Genomic DNA, 22,368 nt, shown 5'->3' with positions numbered 1-22,368 from the left:
CTACATACGTTATCTGACGTTTCGTTTACTTTTCAGCAACCGTGGTCACGGGCAGACGAGATGTGAATGTTTCACAAAAAATAAAGCACTCGTAGTATATCCGAAAAATATTAGATTCATTTAAATGAATAAAACTCGCGAAAGTCTTAGATCTCATTAAGTCTAATAGTTATATTTGTTTAATCATATGTAAGTTGTAACATAAGTTTCAGATACAATAACAATTTAAATATCGAGCATACCTTACCTTATTTACCCTTTGACTATATACCTACATTTTTTTTATATAAGTCACTATCAATTTAATAACCTTATTAGTGAAGTAATTATTATCAGGCTTTAACGCTTAATTTTTATTTTAAAAATGCTAACTTAGTTTGGACGATATCATACATAGTAGTATATTATAGTATATAGTATAGTATAAAATATACATTTTTTGTTTCACCAAATATTTTTTATATTAGGCACTTAAAACCAAACCAATCGGCATGATCTTTTACAATATTCCATCTACATTTTTTATTTCAAAATTATATTTATAACAAGTGTGACCCTTTTAAATCATGTTGTCTTTTGGATTTACTTAACCTTTTGGCTTGTGAAAAATAAAAAAATCCTGTCTCCTCTTTTAACAGGAATACACGACATCCTTTATAATGTGAATTTCAAATAAACTAATACTAATTTTTTAGTCCCACTCTTTTCTTTATTATTGTAACTTAAATATTTTTATTTTCAATCAGATATTGTACAAAGAAGAACTTTAATATTTGAATATAAGTCATATCTTTACTTAAAGTGACCTCCATCTAAAGCAAAATAATAAACCACGTAGAAGGTATAAGAATAACATTACCAAACAAGTTCTGGATGTGCCGAGTAAAGAAAAAATAAATTTAATGAACAACACGAAAAAAATTCTGAAAACTCAGTTTCATATTCCTAATTTATTAAATTAATGTGTTTCACACTTTGTATGTGAGATTTCTAAAATTAGGGAAAGCAAAAGTATATACTTTTCGATACATTAATGCATCAGGATTTGGTTTTTTCAATTTGATTTTTTGGTTCAAGTTGGTTTTGCCTTTGGTTTGGTTTTTTCAATTTGGTTCAATTAACCACTAACACGAATAAAATATTTTTATATAAATAGGAAGTTACTACATTATATACTAGTGTAAGCGAATAATATTCTATTTACTACAATAAGCAACTTCAATAAATGCCTACAATGCCTGATTCAATTTTATACTACTGACGCTACATTACTGTTAATCCGTTCCGCTATCTGCCACTACAATGTACCATATTAACTAGACTAAACTTACCAACTCAATGAACAAGTATAATATTAACATAAATCATTTAATTGTATTTTTGAAACTTTTTCAATAATTAAACATTGTACACCTAGTTACATATAAACACAAAAGCTCATTACTTTTAGTTTTGCCGGAAATCGAGAAAACCCATTTTTTACCCTTAAATAACCACCCCCATACCATTCCCGACCTCAGATCGCCCGTAAATTATTTTTCATTTAATTTTTATAATACTACCCTCCTTTTGTAATGGGTTTCATCCTACTATAATTTTTTCTTGTTTTTAAAATTATCAAGACTGCTCTATAAAGTGAATTCTCAAATGTCAAAATTAAAACAACATGTTATACTCTATGTATCCGTAACCAGTACTCATTGAATTTTATTTCTTTATTTAGCCTCAAAGCTGACAGCCTCGCTTAACTTCAAAAACAAAACGCTACACAAAAGTAAAAAGTGTTTTATTTCAATTTGAACTGACCTGTTTGTGTTACCTCAAAAACGCTTTTGCTCATTTAAAGGGACTTTTTGTTTTATATTTGGAACGATCTACAGAAGGTGGACCCTTTGAGATTTTTTATTTAGCTGTAAATCAACAACATAACAGTGAATTGTCTTGTACTTTGGGACACTGATATTGCTGATCGGGCATAGTAATGTCCTGTGTATAAACAACTGCAGGTTCATTACTATGTATGTATATATTTTTTTTTAACTTTCAGAATGTATTTCTTTTTATTATTAAAGATTTTGTATCACATTGATCTCGTACATTATTTGATGTTAAAATATTTTCACTTTTTTAAAAGATTTTTTATTTCTTTAGTGGCCTTTGAGCATTCAGTAGAACTGATAATTATTTGAGAACTTAAATTAAGAATATGTTTCGCTAAACAAAACACTGTACAAGCAAAAATGTAATAATTTATCAAGTGAAGTGGCGACAGGCGAACATAAAAAGATTGATCACTTTTATGGTAACTTCAGATAGGAACATATTAGACGTAGATAGAAAACAAGTGTAGTAAATCATATACGTATATAATCATTAATAATGTTAACACTAAGATATGAAAAAATACATTTTATTTGTGTTTCTGCATTTTTATGTATAAAGCTGAGATATCAATACTACAAACATTTCAAGCAGAAGCAGCTTTAAATGAATCATTAATATAGCATCCTCAAACACAATTTCATTAAGTTCATCCATTTGTTTGTTCAATTTGTTAGACTGATTAGACCTTAATAATTAATGCTTATTACGAGACAAATCCTTTTTAAATCGAATGTACTCACCTTCGCTTTGCTCCCTAATTGCAATCACTATCAACTTCGTCTATTAAAACTTTGTGCAGAATACAGAAATAGTTATATTAATAGAAGGTTTGTGAAAACTCTAAAGTAATTAAGATTTTTATAAAATTTATTTTCTTGTAAATAAAAAAAATAAAAACCAAAAAATATTATGACCAAAATGTATATATAAAATAATTTTTAGCTTCCAATTTTTTTTTAAATTATAATCAAAGTTATAAAATTAAAAAATGTTCACATAAAACATGTTATTCTATAATTTAAAAAATACATTAAATTAAAAAGGATTAAGAAAAAAAAGAACGTTTCAACAGAAGCCTGTGGTTCAAATCAAACCCTATAATTACTTTAAAACAAATTCAAACCAATCCGAACGCTCACATAAATTAATCTTGACACACGAGAAATGTCTTTTGAACTGAGTACGTATTTGAATCTACGTAATGATGAATGGAGAAAAACCCGGAAAGAGAATAAAACGATGATGGATAAGTTTAATGAAATCACAATCAGGGAATATTAAGACACTCTTATTTTAAGAATTCTCAAAAATGTCAAAAGTATTATAATCTAATCCCATCCTGTCTCTGAATCATATGGCCGAATTCTAGTCTAAACAAGTGAAAGCTGTCATAAATTAAAATAACGAATTCCTTTATAAAATCAACACCTAAATTGTCCTAAAATGGCAAGTTCATTGATAATGAATAGAATAAAAATAAAACAAGTCAATATAAGTTTTTTTTTTTCTTTCTTACCGCTTGGTTAATATAGGTTGATATATACATACATTACAAATTCTCACTTATAAATAAAATATGAATTATTAATTTACGGATTTATGAACGTTCTCTTCAAAAGACAAATTTGATGAAATAAAAATAGATATAAATGATTATCTATAAAATTGCAAGTTTCATTTTACTTCTTAATAAATCTTTTGGAGAGAAGACCAGAGAAGGGAAGATAACAAGAAGAGTCGCAGAGGCTGAATGGCTAGACTTTGGCACTAGGTCTCAGAAGAGGATTAGCTGTTCCACATCGATATATCAGTATTGCATCAAGAAGTGTATACATACTCAAATGTACATTTGTAACGGTAGCAAGTACTCGTATTCTTGATTCAATTCATTGTTAATTTCCTTTTAATTATATTCTTATTTAACCCAATTGTTGCAAAATCACTATTTCAATATCGTTTCTACATTGAAAAGAAGAACTGTTTCACTATCATAAGAACAAGAAAGATTGTTTGATACTCCTAATATATTTACTAGATTTCTAAAAAAAAATGCTTATATAGAATAATTATTAATACTTGGAGAATATAGAAGAAATTTTGAAATAATTGCCAATAAATATAAATATATATAGAAAGCATGAAACTGTTGATTTAATTTCGTTATACTTATAACTATTTCAGACCCACTTGAAAAAAATGTGTGCTGCAAACCTGAATTATTTACTCTGCAAAGTAATAGTTTTACACTCAGTAATTAATAACATCTGATTATTTTTGACACATACTCCACGATCTAAAATACTTGAAGAAATACTATTTGAATCATTTAATGAAATAGACCGTTATTAACCGTGAACTTTATTTTCAAATATATTGTTACCCACAAACCCCCATACCTCGCAAATGTTTGGACAGCTTTACTTTCTTACCGCGTTAAAATTAATTAAGTGGTCATGTTTTTTTTTTTAATAAATCAAACAAAAATTGTTATCTTATAAACAATGTTTCAGTGGCACATCTCGATATTAGTGACGAATCGGCAAAATCATGTTTATAAACTAGTTATAACAATGATTTTATTTCCGTATTTATTGTATTTGAATACAAAGAAGTGAAGAATTTTTTAAAAATATCTTCAATCCTTTTGTGCGTTTATGACGGCTTTACTTTTCTTTTGACGAAAACTTGATACTTAGATTTTTTTATGGAGCGAAAAACGATTTTATGACGCATTTTATGAGCCATTTCATGTACCTTCTTTATACTGAGAAAACAAAAAATACCGTTATATTTTAATCTAATAATAATGTACAGATATTTTTTATTTCGTTAATTATAGAAGTGGTTGGCCTCTAAATTAATTGCAGTTCTTTTATTTTCAGGTAATTCATATTTACGTTCATAATTTAACATAACAAGTCTAAAAAATTGTCAATACAAACTTCGTTGCGACTGGAAATCGTGTTTTAATAAAACAATTTACCACTGTAGTAGGCAGATGACTAAACGATTGAATTACTTTTTAGAATAATTAAAAGGGCCCTGCCTAAAATTACTTTAGTTTTAACTCCTCCGTGGAGAACAGTTTTTCAGGACTTTATCAAGTTTTAGGGACCTTCATTAATAAATTACACTAAAAGATTTTTAAGAATACTTTATTTCCACAAAAATCGCCACGCGTAGTTTCAAAAGTCTAAGGAGATAAGACTGGGGGTGGATATATAAAAATTTTATTAGTTTTGTTAAGTAGGTAACTTCACTAAGTATACGTTAACTGTTTGCTATTTTCGATCCTCTAGTACTAAATAAATGTTCGGCTTTCCAGTTGCAATATAAAGCTCAATGAAAAAAATGCGTTTAGTTACTTTTTATACTATACTATAATAAATTATTATAATAATACATGAAACATAATAAGACCTTACAAGGCTAAATTTGTAATTGATTGATTAAATGTGGCTTAGAAATTAAAAATATTTACAAACAGTAACAGGTGTGTTACGTACGCGCTACATATTATAAAATAAATGAACATCGCCGGGACAACATCGTTGTATATATAAAATATCATATAACGAGTGACGCCGCTGACTCCAAGCCGTGTGAACCAGAAGATTCCTGATACCACACAAGCAATGGAATGGCATTGCTATCCTAACATCGGGGCAATCATGTAGTCTTAGGTATAGGTTATAAGTTTTAATATGTAATTTTTATTATAATATACATATAAGTATGTTTCGTAGTTTTCCTGGAACCTCCGGTTGCCACCTTATATAATTGGTGAGAAACATATTATGTAAATATTAGATTAATTAATGTGTTATAGTTTCCATAAAGATAAGATGTTAGTTATTGAAATTTTATATTTTCAACGAGTTAAATTTAATTATTAATGAAATAAGTAACAGAATAAAACAATGTAACATGTAATTACCACCTACCGCATTTACGAGTAATGGAACTTCAAAATAGACTTACTCTACACTTCCTTCAATTATCCCCCGTCAAGAATGATTGACTTCATATACTTTTCATCGATCCATAAGTCTGCCCGTTCTCCCATTATTTTAATACCATTTAAGACGCTCTTTCTTTGTCAATAAACATTTTCCTAAGGCAGATGAAACTCTGTTGAAAGCGAAAAGTTTACATCAAGCTTTGGACAATTACATTATTTTTTAAAAAGTAGTTGCAAGCGGGCCTATTAAATTTTATTTAAACCATGGTACACCAAAGTATGATTGTGAACTTATTGTTAATGTTTAATTGCTCGCTAAATTTTAAGGCTTAGTCTAACTTTCTGTTCTGATTAGTTGATACATAAAATTAGTACTAGTATATTAATGTTAAGTTGAAAAAAAATAACAAATTCAATCTTTCATCAATCAGTCTTAATCTACTCGGGGTTTTCTTATATTCATTTATTTCCTTTTGCAAACTTTATCTATAGATTAGATCTTAATTATTGACGTGCCAAATCCTTGTTTGATTAAGTTCAGGTGGATCTTTAATCTCCTTAATTACAATTATATCTCCGTTATCCAAGAAACATGTACAGAATAAGGAAACTATTTGCAAAACATAGCACTTTAAATTGCACTTAAAATCACATAAAATGAAAAGTGTACTTATTATTATTCTTAACAAATGACTTCTCACTTTTCGTTTTGTATTTGTAAAGACTTAATCTTAAAATATTTTTCATTGACATATGAATGCAAGTAAAAACAACATAATTGATTCATAACTAAACTCCTTAGGATTTTTAAAAAAATATTAATTAATCTTATATTAAATTGAACAATAATTTTTAATTTATAATGTAATTATAAAAAAAAAAAAAACAGAAATTGGTTATTAAATAAGATTTTTTCCGACTTTGTTAATTGTTATTCCTTTAATTAGGTAATTAATCATTTAAAACACAAATTTTACATTCATAATAAAAATTTCAAATTCATTAGTAAAAGTTCATTATATACCAAGATTTTGATAGTTTATATTAGTCTAAACGTTTTAAAGTATTATATTTTTTTTTCAAAAAAATTAATGTATACAATGAAAATAAATTAACCTCGTTAGTTGTTGACTTTTGGATAATTCTTAAAAAACACCCCCAAAACTCTTTACTTAAAATATTTAAAAAAAAAAAAGTTTTATATGGCACTATTAAGAACTTTTGAAATAGATACTTCAACCGTAATTAAATTTTTACATAATAACGAAGTAAACATTGAAAGATAAGTTCAAAAACACTTAAAAAATCAATGTTGTTCCTACTTATTTATTTATATATATATAACTATTACTATATTGATACTTTTTCATGAATCCACTACTTTTATTTCCTTCTGACTAATAAATAACCATTCCCTATCTTTGAAACGTACATCTTGTATTTGTAAAGTTAATTACTGTTCGCCCTGCGGCTTTGACTGCGTCACCGAGCGAGTGGGCCATTGTCAAGACAGGCCCGTTAAGTATAACGTTATACAAAAAATAATACTGTGCTTTTATTAAATACATATATGATTTAATTAATTGCCATTGAATAGAAAAATTTGACATATTCATGTATATTTAAAACACAAATTAAATACGTTTATTTGAATATTAATAAGTTTTATGGGAAAGTAATTTGAAGATAATAAACCCAATTTGTGCATGACTTCAGAATTCTTTATATTACAGAATTTGTTCAGTTGTTGACGCAAACAAGGGAGTAATTCATTTATATTACTGAACTTACTTTCTAATAGACAATCTCGTATCAACTTAAGAGATACTGTTTCGTATTAATCTTCACAAAAACAAAAATTTCATTGTTGATGTCTTGTGATAACTTTTACATTTTCAATATGTATATTTAAAACTATGTGTATTAAACCTTCTATTCACATATTAATAGTTTAAAAACAAAAACATACATTTATTGTTATTTCAATATAAGAAATAGTATTCAAACATCCGAGACCGGATTTTTCTAGCCCGATCCAGATTTTTGACGCCTTTACTGGACTTCATGCTTCAGCAGAGACGATCATTAAATTAAAGGTGAGCTATTAAACAAGCATAACCAAATTCTCCCTTAATTCTTATCAATTCCCTCCTTAATTTAAAACTAAGATATGAGAAAGAGATCAAATATTATTGGTTTATGTCTCTTCAAATAAAATTGAAAATTGCTAGCTGCTTCTTCGGGTTTGAAACTGAATATATAAGGCAAAACAAACTTGCATAAATTATAAACTTTGGTAAAACTTACTTGAATTTTGACATTTGTGGGATGTCGTTTGTTGATGTTTGTTTGGAAAGAGGCCAATATATAAATAGAGACAGTTTATTTAAGCATATATAATAAAATAAAATCTAGTAATTCGTACTTCTATTTTTTATTTGTTAGTTTCAATTGAATATAAATTCAAAAGTAACTAACAAACGGAAAATAAATAAAAAATACAACAGATTTTAAGTTCATATGTTTTTAGTCAGATAATCACGTGAATAATTTCGATTGTCTTTCTAATTTGTCTACAATTTTTTTTTATTAACTCTCTTTATACTTGCCTGAAGGTAAAATATTACCATATATTTTTGGTTCATGCAAAACGTTACATAAAAGACATGAAACTTAAACCAGGAGGAGTTACTGTTTCAATAAGGTTATAAGAAGATATGAAAATCGCTTGAATCTTGTTAGACGCAGCAGTAAAACGAAAATCATGTTTCTGTTCTTTAAAATAAATAAACATATTATTAGAATTTGTGTCTATTTTTCCGGAGCCTTGTTCCTTTCCTATGTCAAATTTTATCACAGTTTAAACCAGATTTACTCACTTAGTGGACTCAACAAATTTAGATATTTTAATAGGTACGATAAATAAATTATTTTTTGAATACGAAACAATACTTTGAATGAAAACGTAATTTATTTAAAAACTTTTATGATAAAACTTTCTCAACATTAATTATTAAGGTTTTAATGAACTTTATAATTGGGTTGGCATTTGTTTTACGTTTACTTATGTCTAGACTAAATTACTAACATGTTACACTGTTATTTATATTCACAAATAAGTCTCGCAAGCTTCAATGTCGTATACAATGAACCATATTTCTAATATAGTAATTTAATTTATGTATTCTAAGAGTTTAAACAGACACTTGTTTGTAGCTACAATTTTTTTTATTACTATTGATTAATTACTTTTTTGTAATTTTTAACACTGATGTAGTTTATTAAATAACAAATATTAAAAATAAGAATGTAAATAAAACGTTCGGGTCAATTTTTCTTATTGTCAGATTCATTCTTGGGATGGGCGTTTAGGATACGGGTACGGGTCTTTCGGTAGGGTACATTTACATTGGGTCTAATATAGACTATCTACTCTCTCCAGAGAGCCCGTTGAAGCCATAGGGTTAATACATATATTTATAATGAAAAAATAATGCTTTATGTTTTGCTCTTTGTTAATCCTTTCTTATACCCCAGACATGACGGTATGTATATAATAAAGAATTTGGGGTATAATGACCAGTGTTTACTCGTACATTACATTTAGAATATGTTATGTTACTCTATTTCCGTAAAATATATTTTCATTCCACTTTTATATGAATCATGTATTTTTTATTTTAATTGATATGGAATACCCAAAAATTTTTTTTACAATTTTACAATTAGACACATATATTATACTATCCTAGTATCAGTATATATACATATACATACATATATATATGTATGTTGCTTTTAATTAAAAAACAGCAATATACAGCGACGCCATAGCTAGTGAAAACAAATTAATAAAAAAGACAAAGAAAAGAAGGCTTTCAATACGGTCGTATACAAAAAAAAATATTTACAAACCGATTCCTTCTAGTACTATTACATCCAATTGAATGCTTTGATAATAGTTTTCAACTGCTAGAAATATATATCATTTAAAATATTAGTAATTTTACAAACATATATCTTTGACATTCAACTTTCCCAACGACTGGGAAATTTTTCATTCACTTAATTTTAGGATTTAATGGACGGGGGCAGTCTGTTACGAGTTGTGGAGCAAATAAAATGTAAGTGGAAGTACTGCCTAATTTATTTCTAACACTTTTATATTTTGCGTACGTTTCGTTTCGTATTTTTTTTTTCGTTATTCTGTGCTCTAAGAATATATATTAATTAGATTTTATGTACTTAGGTTTGAAATATGGTTATAAAATATGTTTACGTTTCCTAAGTTTATTAATGACCAATAATTTTAATAACATTAAGTACAATATATTGCGAAATGAAGCTAAACTTAAATCATTGAGTTATACTATTTAATTGCATGTGCATAGATACGAAAAGTATATTATATATTACAGTTTCGTATTATTAAAAAAAATTAAAAGAGTATTTTAAACAACTTCAAAGATAAAAAAGCCGGTATCAAAAAAGACTGTTAGTTCCCACGGGCCAATTTCAAAGCAATTTTCATGTTCCATTACCTATACAGTCTATCCAATTAAAAATGACCTAGCTACTCTACCTTGCTACCCATTAATATATTTATTAACAATAACAAACTGGGATCTGTAAATATAAAATTATGCATAATGTATCTATATATAATAAATTTAATAAAAAAATAATATTATCCTATTTATATAGTCAGTAATGTTACTTGAGTAAGGAGTTACTGAGTTACTGAGTAAGGAGTTTCTTGATAATTTTTTACCATTTAACTATTTATAAATACTTAAGAAAACCTAAGTAATAAAATTCTTGCAGTTTCGTATTTAACGTATAACGGTCTCCAACGTCAAATAACTCTTAGAATTAATGTAGCATATTTTATTTTATTTATAATAAATATATACATATATCACTGATATAATACATTAACAGTTATTATCGTTACGTTTTACTGAAATAGATGCAATTACTTATTTTTGTACATTAGCATCTTAAATGGATAAAACTTATAGTAATGGTCATAGCTATGATTGCACCATAATACATTATACGTCAAACTTAAAATTGTAAATAAAAACAAACTAATGTATTTACTGTTGGTTAAGAACAATGAGCATTTCTATGTAGAATATTTGATTAGGAGCTCTAAGGGATTATTTATTACACCCATAACTCCAAGCAGACAACAAAAGGTAAGTACGTCGAATTTATAATGAGCTTCTGCTACAAATATTCTTAACAAAGTTTTGTAAGTCATTGATTTTAATTTCTTCCTTAATATTAAAATCATTTAACATTTGGTAAATTTTTAATTAATTCGAATTTTAGTTTTATACAATACATTTTCACGTATTATTATCAAATACAATACAGTTGTATATTCAATTCTGTACCGATATATTTACTTCGTTGTGAGACCATAAAGGAGAAAAATAACTTTAATGAAATATTACATATTAAGATGATTACGGACATTTAAAAAATATATTTTTCATTTTTTCGAAAAATTTTCAGTATTTACTTACGGTATCTGAAACTAGCCGACCATATAGTTTAAAAACCCTTTTCATTCGTTAATTGTGTATAAACATTATTAAGCAAATTACTGAGATTTTCATCCGAGTATTTTTTTTATTAAATAATTATTTTTTTACTATTTAAAGTAAAATTTAGACTAAATAGAAATAATAATTTTACCAATAAAAATAAGGATCTCAAAATTTGCACGTGTAATAAGCATGATTGAATTAAGGGATATTTTTCACATGTCTGACATGAAATCGTTGAAATATAAATATTAAACTATGTACATATAGAGGCGTGCACCAATATAACATAAAAATAAAGAAACATGCTATATATCAAACGTGTTTGTTAAGTCAATTATTATTAACGTTGTCAGTCCTTTCATTACTAACCCTTTATATTGTAGTATAATATCCTGAACTTGATATATAGAAAATGTTAATTATAAGTAATACATGAATTTATAATTACTCTTAATTTACTTTATTTATTTCAGCCCGAAATCAGACATTTAAATTCCAAATCACGACAGAAAGGTTCAACTAGATTACAGTGATATCAAATCCAAATAGAAGCGGTTTGAAGAATTTAAAATGCATTTGAATGTTTGAATTTTTTAAATAAATTATAAAGAATTACACATTTTATTTAATAAGATTTTGTAACAATTTATGAATTTATTGAGTCCTAAAAACGCAAAGCCTAAAAATTATCTCCAAATATATAAATTAGTGCTAACAAATTAATGATTACTGCAAAATTCTTATTAAAAATGTTTTGTGTTTTTTTTGTATAAAAATACCAAGCAATACTTTAAATACAAAAAAAAATTTGTGTGGTTCAAAGTTTTAGAGAAAAATTCTTAATATTAAACAGATATGTACAGTCACGTTCTTGTTACAAGGATGTTAAATTTTTAAAATATTTAATACATTGTAGTTATACATGGCGTAATTTTAAAATGTCTTGTACTAACAAAGTAACGTTTACATATTTTGTGCGTTTTTTATATTAAGATTTGCAAAAGTGAAATATCTATCCTAGGTATACTTATTAGAACAATAAACTAAATCAAAGAGAAGACTAAATCAAGAAGAAATCGTACTCTTCTCTTCTTGATGTAGTTAGGTTAACTGTTAGGTTCTTATGGAGAAAATAATATAATTATTACGAGAAAATAATATAATTATAAAAATATTACGTTTTTTAACTCTACACTTTAATTCTTCTAAAACCACAACATAATTCATAAATTCAAATATTATATCTGTTACTTCCCTTGAGAAACGGCAAAGCTTAGTATTTTTTGTTCTTAAATGTCTTTGAGATTCGAAAGTACATTGTATTCATGCGGATAAAATGTCGTTTATTAAATAAATGTCATTCATAGTTAGGTACATCGTATAATTTATCGACAATGTGTTACAAATAATAGGATCTTGAGTTGTCATTAAGTAGCTGTGAACTAGAGTAATTTATATTAAATCCACGTGGTACTCGCTACCTACCTTTACATCTTATTTCGTTTAAAAAGTTTAGAATTAAATAGTACAAAAAAAAGCTAAACCAAAAACCACAACCTTTTCCATTCCCTCAACAAAAGCATGTCTAAAACTACAAAAAAGAATAAAAAACAAATTAATCTTTAAGTTTGTAACAAAAAAATAAATAAATATAGTTTTAAAATATTAATATTTTATAAAGATAATTCTAATAAATGCGGGATTACTTCAAAACAAACAAATCTTCAAATTTAGAAATAAGTATATTAAAATAAATTTATGTGAAGAACATATCTTAAATCTATTTCCTATCGATAAAAAGTGCCTTTTGAAAAGCCAGGAAGATAAATGAATTGTGTACCGATGACAAATCGTTGCTACGATAGATAGTTTTAAAACTTGCATTTTAAAACTTGCATCGAATCGTAGATATTGCTGGAATATTTTTTAGTTTTTTGCAAAGTTGCTGAATGCAGGATTCTTCATCTCTAAAGTAAATTGAAATAACGAAATCCCTGTATAAAAATCGTTATTTCTAAATAGAAGGTTCTAAGCTTTGTGCCAAAGCGAAGGTTATATGAAATTAAATTGGAATCAAACGAAACAATTTTATGCAATCTACGCTTTATTCGGCACAATTGAACAGAATGAACAAAAATTTCTATTTATACACTCTCATATTTATAATTATAATGTTTGGGGAAAAGTTTAATCTCGTTGACAGAACATTAATATTTTCTTTACATTGCAAAGTGGGATTTATGAAGGAATGGGAAATATTATGCTTTCTCTTAGTCAAATAAATAAAAAATATATATTTCCAACCACATCTACCGGTTAACAGTCCCTGAGTCAACTGTGATATTGTTTACAGAATGTCTACCTGTCTGTAAATATTATTTTTTCCTCTAAGTATTTATATTTTGAGTGTAATACATGTTTCAAATTATAGTGTAGGTAGTAAAGTAATAGGTCAGTTATGAAATTGATCTGCAATATTCTTACCGACAACCTGAAAGTGATTTCTCATTAATATCTCAGGTATTAGCCAATGATGCTGTTTCATTAAGGTCGTTTAACTTTTCAGTAAACTCCTTGAATTTAATTTGTTTTAAATTTAATTTCTTTAACACTTTCTATTCATCAGTAATAGATTCAATGCAATTCGTATTTTCACGTGTTCACAATCAACTTCCCCGAAATATCCCAAAAACATTCAGAGAGATTGTTTAAATGAATGGCTATTTACGTTTATAGCTTTGTTATTAACGAAGACAAGGGTTTTCATTTGAATTATATACTAATCCCTATCTTTTAATTAAAATTTTTGCTTCAATAAATTTTTTTTTCCTATTTAATTATTTATATTGTGTTAAAAGTTTTTGAATGTTTATTTTGTTGTGAAGCCGACTTTCTCTGACAACTCTCCTATTTACTCTTCTTTTGATCAATGATCAGGAGTTATCTAGGCTAAAGAATATTTTATATTTTAATACCTAAACTCGATATAATGGTAATCAATGTAAATAAAAATACGTGTTAGGGCCAGATATGTATGACTTCATGTTCAGAATATCATGATGGAACATAAAATGAGATTTAATTTGATTTATTGGTTGTTAGTTTGTAAGAGTTTAAGCTTTAAACAATGCTCCTTTATAAACTATATGAGATATTTCAGAAGTAAAAAACGCATTTTATTTACAATTAAACCTCTAATATTTTACTACCTTCCTTAAAAAACGATTTAAATTTACTTTTTGAAATAAATTCAAAATTCGGGAAAGCATAAGCCGCTTAAAATGTTGTTGACGACATGTCAGAATGACATAGGGTTGTACTCGTAGTTGACACTTCACACACTCCATTTGTATTTGTGAAAGGCATCATTAATAAATCGCTATATAAATGACAACATAAGCACATAACCTTTTTATACTATGCGAATCAGTTTACTTAGTTTAAGGTCAAAAGAATAATAAATATGAACCGTATGGATTTAATTTTTAGCACAATAATTTAGACGGGATTGTTTAATTGAAATCCATTTATATAAAAAAAAAATATATGCATACAATTTACACTGTGATTATCGTCGACGATAAAATTAAACTGGAATTTATTTTCCATGAATGGGAATAGTCCAACTGAGAAAGTATCTCCCCCTTACAGAAGGCAACAGTTAAATGACGCTTATTACATGGAATATCATGTTTGTGTAAAAAAGATATCCAGTACTCCTCTTGGGAATTGGTTGTGCTGTCAATTAGTGGTACGGTTTTGAGAACGACGCTACCAGTGTTGATTGATAAATGTTGATCAGGAATGTGAAAATCAGCTCACCAATTCACGATGGGGCCTTATGAGTTCGTGTAGACATATAGTCATATCTGACAGTAATGCTGTCGTTTTGGCATAATTTCTATTTCGTAATTTTATTTAATAAATTATTTTAAACAGTAAATAGAAGTTTCTTCTTTAACACTCTATCTTAATTCCTAGTCCTACAGTCATCTTTAGGAGGATGCTCCCGAATCCCATTTTGGACTTTTTTACTCATTTCAAAAACAAACTGTGCAAATACCGATGGTATTGAACCATCAAGTTTAAGAAGTGACTTAGATGTTTGTTCTACCGCCTATATTTAGTGGGGAGTATTCAATAGAAATGATGAAAATAGCGATTTTTTACTATTGTATAGATTGACACCGTCGTCAGGGAGTGCACTTTCACGGTTGAAGAGGAATCGTACCTATCTGTCGAATAAACAGTATGAAATAAAACATTATAACCGAAAACCGGAATACTGCTTGTAGAAATATAAAGAGAATAATTAAAATCGAAAATTAAACATATTTATATGCGTATTTCATTTATATTAATGACAATCATTATAAAGGATTTTTTGCATTTATGTAAAGTTGTCTTTAGACCTTTCAAGCACGAAACTGTTTCAACCTGATAAGAATCAAAAATGTTTAATTAACATAATATTAAAATTATTAAAACAATAACAACAAGGTAGCTATTACAAACAGACCTCAAAAGTAATTCTTAGAATAATTAAAATACATTATCAGTTGTTTCAAGTTCCATCACGAACAACAGTTATTCTAAATGACAGCATTACTTATTGTCAAATGTCTTACTATAATGCCTTTTGTTTATTAGAATTGTCGAAAGTGTCTAATACTTTCTTCAGAGATATCGAATTCAGATAGAATATTCAATGATTCAGGAATAAAAGAAAATCAAAACAATTTACACTCTTTTACGTCCACTTATTTTTAATTCGTTACATTGAGTATTTAAAGGTTATAATAAAATTATAAATAAATTATATATCTTTTAATACACTGAATACGTAAGAAAAACGCAGAGTTCAGTATATTTTTTGTAAAAAAAAGTTACTGATTTGTCTAAAAAGTTATTTCAAACAAACTTACAGAATAATTCTCCTAGTTTACATTTTAAGTTGCATTTACATCCAGCTCATTTAAACTTACTTCAATAATAAACACCAAAAAATTTGCTTAATTTAGTTTTTTCACCACGAAACAAGAAAATCGCTAAAAGAACTAGTGTAAATAAGATAACTTGTACAATTTAATCGAACCACAGTGACAGAAGTTGGGCCCTAATGTTTTTCAAAACCTGAAAAAAAAAAATGAAGTAAGCATAACTCGGCACAATGAGTCGTTCGTATAAAAGTCCACTGATGGGAAAAGCAAATTACACTTTCTTTTGGTGACATCTATTATAAAGCATCAAAGTTTAAAAAGATAAAGATATGAATTGAATTTGGAATTTTGTACGAAAAAATGAAAGATTAATAACAAAAGAATAATAACAAGAACTATATGACATTTCCTATTAAATGTCAATTGATGATGATTATATAAGGGAAGTAACAAGTATTATGAGTAAGATTTTGAAAAGAGTTATTGTACTTAAATGTTATAATATAATGTTTTCTCAAACATCCTCTTTAAAAATGTTGTCATTTAGTTTAATTATCTTTTTTAATTTGATATTTAGCTGATTTTTTTGTAGTATTATTTTTTCCCCGTAAATTTAATCAAAAATAAATAACGATGATTACCAGATCTTGAAAATAAAATATTTTTTTATTGTGGATAATGGATAATTTATTACTTTGTCATGTCATTTATTTATCTTAAACACCATATTTTTTAAAAGAAATACTGCTATATTTACCTAGTTTGTGCAGCCTACCGTTAGATTAGATGTTATGATTTTACATGTTTTTAATTTTATTACAAATCACAAAACCTTCGGACTCCTGCCTGGGCTTTCTATTCAAGTCAAAATAAAAATCAAGTTTTGAGGAATAAAATGAAAATATATTTAAATGTTCGTATTTTTATTACGTTCATTTAATAGATCGTAGGCTTCCGGATTTCGTATTTATTTAAGCCGTTTATATAAAAAGATATTGTTAAAAACATTAAACACTTTACTTTCGTTTTTATAAAATCTGAACAACTTTATTGATATTTACTTCTAGAAAATTTACTTTCTTTTAAACATAATATACGTCTTTGGAACATTTTCTTGATGTACATTTTTTTATTTTTACTTAGATATAAGTAGCTTATATAAAAATACTTATTTTAGTTGTAAATTGATGTTTATTTATCATTTTTATTAGATGAAGAGACTTGTAGACCTTCTTTAACTTAAAGTAATATAGAAAGAACAATCTACTTATGTATGTACATATGTATATAAAACTTTTCTGTTATTGAATGAATGACTGACTGACTGACTGACTGACTGACTGATAGACAATGTACAGTCAAAACTACTGATCGTAGAGAACTGAAATTCGGCATGTGCGTTTGTTAAAGGGAGTAGGTTACCATTAGAAGCTATATTTTTCGAATTCCCCTCTAGGGGGAGGAAAGAAGGGCAAATTATTATTTTTTATTTCTTCATGGATTTACTACAAACTTTGTATGTAGGTTTCACCAATGATGCAAGTGAGCATTAAGGAAGTTTTTTGTTGGAAATTTCCTCCTTGGAGGGAGGAAAGGGAGGTAAATTAAAAATGCTCATTCCTTGTTGGATTCACTTAAAACTTTTTGGATTTTTCCGGTCAACTTGCTATATCTCATGAATAATGATAGTCAGATTCTTTAATTTTGTACAGATGAAGTAAAGAAGAAGAAATAACATGATGTTCTATTGCACTATAATAACATCATCAGCCTATTGGTGCCCACTGCTGAGCAAAGGCCTCTTCTCACATGGAAAAGCTTAGAGCATTTATCACCACGCTTGCTCAAGATAGAGTGGTGATTTCTAACATGAAATTTGAAATTATAAATTCAGGTTTCGACGCTATATTTTCTTTTACCTCCGTCAATAGTATCTCAATACTCTTAGAAGCTCAGGAGAAATCACATTTTACTTTTACAGCCAGGTTTCGAATATTTACCCTCATGTACAAGAGGGAGGCCCCTACTTCCAGGACACCACGACGCGTATAACAACAAATACTAAATAATAGAAGAAAATAAATATTTAAGGAATATCCCATACACAAAAAAACATGTTTTTATACATAGTAGAATGGCACAGAACCCTTTTCGGACTCCATTTTCGGACCGGTCGTTTCAAAGTTGGCCACCAAACGCTGAAGAGTTGTCTGTGAAGGGCCACCACGACTACCTTAAGAAGGAAGCAATGCACGCAAAGTGTGCACTAACGAACACTCATTTGATAATAAAGTTTTATCATTTGTACGCGCTGTTTAATCTACCATGGTGATTTGGCATAAGTAGTTGAATAATAAACAAAAGATTTGACAAAAGTCATAAAGACAAAATGGCCGCCACGGGCCGTCAAAATCTACCCGCCCTTATTGGAAAACCCTTTATTATAAACATAAATAATTTGGTTTTTTAAATTTTTTAAATATGCATGAGTGTAATGAAATTTGAAATGTGATTTTTTGCACATGTAATCGATAGACCGTGGAAAGGGCGATAAATAAGTGAAAAACCTAAATTCTGCCGGAAGTCATTATTCCTAAAATATAAGTTATTATAGATAATATCCAAATGTTTTAGATTAAAATACAAAAAGCAATTGAAATGTTTTAAATATAATTATTTCAAGGATTTAACTTGTTTAAAATTTATCAAACTTACATGTCACAATTTTTTGATAAATCTTTTGTTGAAATTTTTAGTAAATTTCATTGGATTTCCTTTTAAAGTTATGTTTTTTGATGTACCTCTTTTGTTAAAATCATTATCTGATATATTATCAGTTATTTCATCGTCACTTATATAGTTGTCACTTTGCAGGTACGCCGTGTTATCTCGATCAATTTTGTCGTCTATTTTATCATTGGTCTTATCAGTGAACTCGCTATTTAATTTATTTTTATACGTTTTATTGTTAGTTTTTACATTTGCTTCATCAATATCATTCAAATTAATCCCGTCTTCTGGATGATAGGGATTTATGTATAAACTAGGCTCTTTTGTCACGTCACTTCTTATAACAGCGTTCCTATCCTGGACGCCAATATTGATATTGAGTATTTTTTTTAGTATGTTTAATAAATCATCACTATCAATCTGTATTGTTATGCTTTTAGCATCAATTTTATGTGTCATAGTAACGATTAGAAATACTGAAATAAAAATAAATTATTGTCTGTTAAGAGATAAAATAGGTTATGAAAATAAAACTTACTAAAAAAAGTTGGCATGATACCTAAAAATAAAAAAAAACAATTTTACACAATGAAATATAACAAAACAAATAATACTTGAAAACTTTTGAGTACAAGAATTCGCATTATTAATTGCATAAAATAAAATCAATTTTATCGTTTTATCACAATTACCATGAAAGTAATGTTATTGCTAATAATTTTTTCCTATAAACAAATTGTATTTTCTTGTAATGAGACATTTCTCTGTTGTTATCATTTTACTACCTTGTACAAAATTGTGTTATGTTTCAAATTGAACTGAGTATCTAAATACTTATGCATATGAAATGTTTATTTCACTAAATGATTGTCATCACTTATTAAATTTTGTAGTTATTTTTTCAATTTCAATTTCAAATTATAGTTTCTAAAACTAAAACATAGCCTATTTTAATTAGTATGTACAATATTAAAACCCTATTGAAAGCAAAGAATAAACGTATTATAAGTGTAAACATGCACCTGTCCATACATATACTCCTAAATACCCTTAAGGCCTGTGGCATTTTTTTTTATTTAATGGAATATTTTTTTAAATATCAATTTCATTTAATTAACATATTTTTTATATGTTCTAAGGTTCTGGTAGTGGAAGATCACCATCGTTCATGGTCATGCTAAAAAAAAAGGAGTATCGTCAAAGCGTTGCCAGTCTTTTTTGATTAGATGACCTTTTTGGTTAAATTATAAAATAATATATACCATATATTTTTTATAAGCAGAAGATAACACTCAATTCTAGAATATACTAACTCTAAAGTAAATAGGGTTCAAGCAAGATTGTTTTATAAGTTTCTTTCTACTATGAGCACAAAATTACTATACCCGAATAACCGAAACCAAAGAATTGGAACCGATTGTTTGCATCTATGTTTTATTCAACTTATAAAGTGTGTCTTCGTTGGAAAAGTGAAAAGGGTACTAATAAGATGGTGCGTTCACCAGTTACAATTTATCAACCACCTACTATAAGATAGAAATATATTAAAGCTTTATCCCGACAACATAAAAACAGTGCAATTATTAGTAAAAGAGTTGGCACAATCCAGACTAATTGTTAATGCTTTTACTATAATCCTAATAGCTTCAAATCAATAACAGGGTAGGCTCACTTAAAGGTGAACTAGCCGTTATAACGGATGCCCTAGAATTGGTCACTAACAAACTGATTCTCCTGTAGATACCCTAAAATTGTGTATTGTGAATATTTAAAACTATATAAAAAGAGAATGTATATGCCTAAAAAAACGGGATATCATGAGTTCATTACTATTCCTTACACCATAACATCTTAATGCTCCTACCGCATTTTATTACATTTCCTACATATTAATTTAATTAATTTCACGGTACGTTTATTTTCGTTAACGTAATAAAATTAGGATTAATGATAAGTGTGATAAGGATTAGAATTTTTATGTCACTTTTCTGGAGTATCTTGTAAATAAATTTGTTTGTCGACAATTTTCCTTACTAGCTCCTGAATCTTTCACATTTTTGGAGGTATTTCGTTATTTGGTGATTTTCATTGTTTAATGTTAATTAAAAGTAATAAACCTACGAGATAGGTAAACTAGACCGACAAATTTTGGCGAAGTTATCTGCAGAATGATTAGGACAATAAACAACAAAGAGATAAACTATTTAGTTTGGTGCAAATAAGGACGGTCATATCTATTTAATATGCTATTTAATCTTGTAACTTTCTTTTAGACTCACTTTAATTTGCTTATTAAGATAAACATTTTCTAATTTATTTTCCTAAAAGAGTTTTCATTTTATGACTGAGATTTTTAAAGAATTTAAAGTCTAAAATTATGATTACTTTAATGAAAGTGATTACTCCTTGAGTCCAATGCCAAATTTATGAAACCAAGTTATTCGTATATTTAGAAAAAAATCTAAAATTTTATTTAATGATTTTTTTTATTTAATATTGTTAAGATAACTTTAATCTTATTCCTTTAGAATAACGGTTAATACTTTTATAATACGCTTCCCACGATTTTATTCGTATCATTTTTTATTCCTATAAATAAAAATATTTATCCTTAACGGGATTATAATACTCTATCAAAAATAAATACAGTGGGAATTATTCATAATTTCAGATAAAAATCACAGTCATCTTTCTTTTTTAATAAGATCAAAAAGTATATTTAAAGGTTTAGAAAAAATGGAATTAGGAAACGAAAGATAGACGCCTACAAGTAATTACACTAAAATCGTTTTATTCTTCTTTATTTTAAGATCGGTGTGAAGCATCTTATCGAATTATTGAAACAAAAATGTATGTAAAACTAATCATTAAATAATTTGTTTAATCCTGTTACACCCTAAGCTTAAGCCTCCTTTCTATAACATTGTCACGTCTTCCGGGATTTTAACATTTCCTTAATCCCTAGCCATTACTATTTTCTCCCCAAAATGTTATTATTATTATCTAAAATTTAATCTAAAGCCATCTTAAATATAGAAGTGGACGTTTTTAGCTCCTGTCTACAGCCTATAATTTTACCACTTCCTGAATTTTAAGCTTAATTAAATCAGAAAAAAATATACATTTAGATACATGCATATGAAATTAATATTGCGATTTTTGCCATGATTATAATTTTAATAGTTAAACCTTTATATCGACTTTGTATGGCTGTACTACTAACGGGTCCGCAATTTAACTTTTTTTTTCACCTAGTGCTTATTTGTGAATCGTAATACTTAGCTCATGTCTGATT

The 22,368-nt window shown here is 27.2% G+C and overlaps 1 protein-coding gene across 2 annotated transcripts; it reads right to left on the bottom strand.

Moving 5' to 3' along the window:
* Window positions 1-16,438: 16,438 nt before the first annotated feature.
* On the bottom strand, window positions 16,439-19,740 carry LOC116769134 (uncharacterized). Of its 2 annotated transcripts, XR_009753917.1 has the most exons (3): window positions 19,612-19,740; window positions 19,059-19,549; window positions 16,439-16,536 (listed from the first exon to the last, which is right to left on the bottom strand). XR_009753917.1 is itself a non-coding variant. In XM_032660161.2 (2 exons), exons 1-2 carry the CDS (start codon window positions 19,625-19,627, stop codon window positions 19,062-19,064), a joined length of 504 nt encoding a protein of 167 aa, XP_032516052.2. In that variant the 5' UTR covers window positions 19,628-19,740; the 3' UTR covers window positions 18,969-19,061. The 2 variants fall into 2 exon arrangements, 1 of the variants encoding a protein (XP_032516052.2); XM_032660161.2 differs by lacking the exon at window positions 16,439-16,536 and having other exon boundaries at window positions 18,969-19,549.
* Between the last annotated feature and the right edge of the window lie 2,628 nt (window positions 19,741-22,368).

The sequence above is a fragment of the Danaus plexippus genome, chromosome 5 (genome assembly GCF_018135715.1).
Source record: "Danaus plexippus chromosome 5, MEX_DaPlex, whole genome shotgun sequence".
In the NCBI taxonomy this organism is placed as follows: domain Eukaryota; kingdom Metazoa; phylum Arthropoda; class Insecta; order Lepidoptera; family Nymphalidae; genus Danaus; species Danaus plexippus.
The sequence above is the reverse complement of the archived record's forward strand: the minus strand, read 5'-3'. Positions and strand labels throughout refer to the sequence as shown.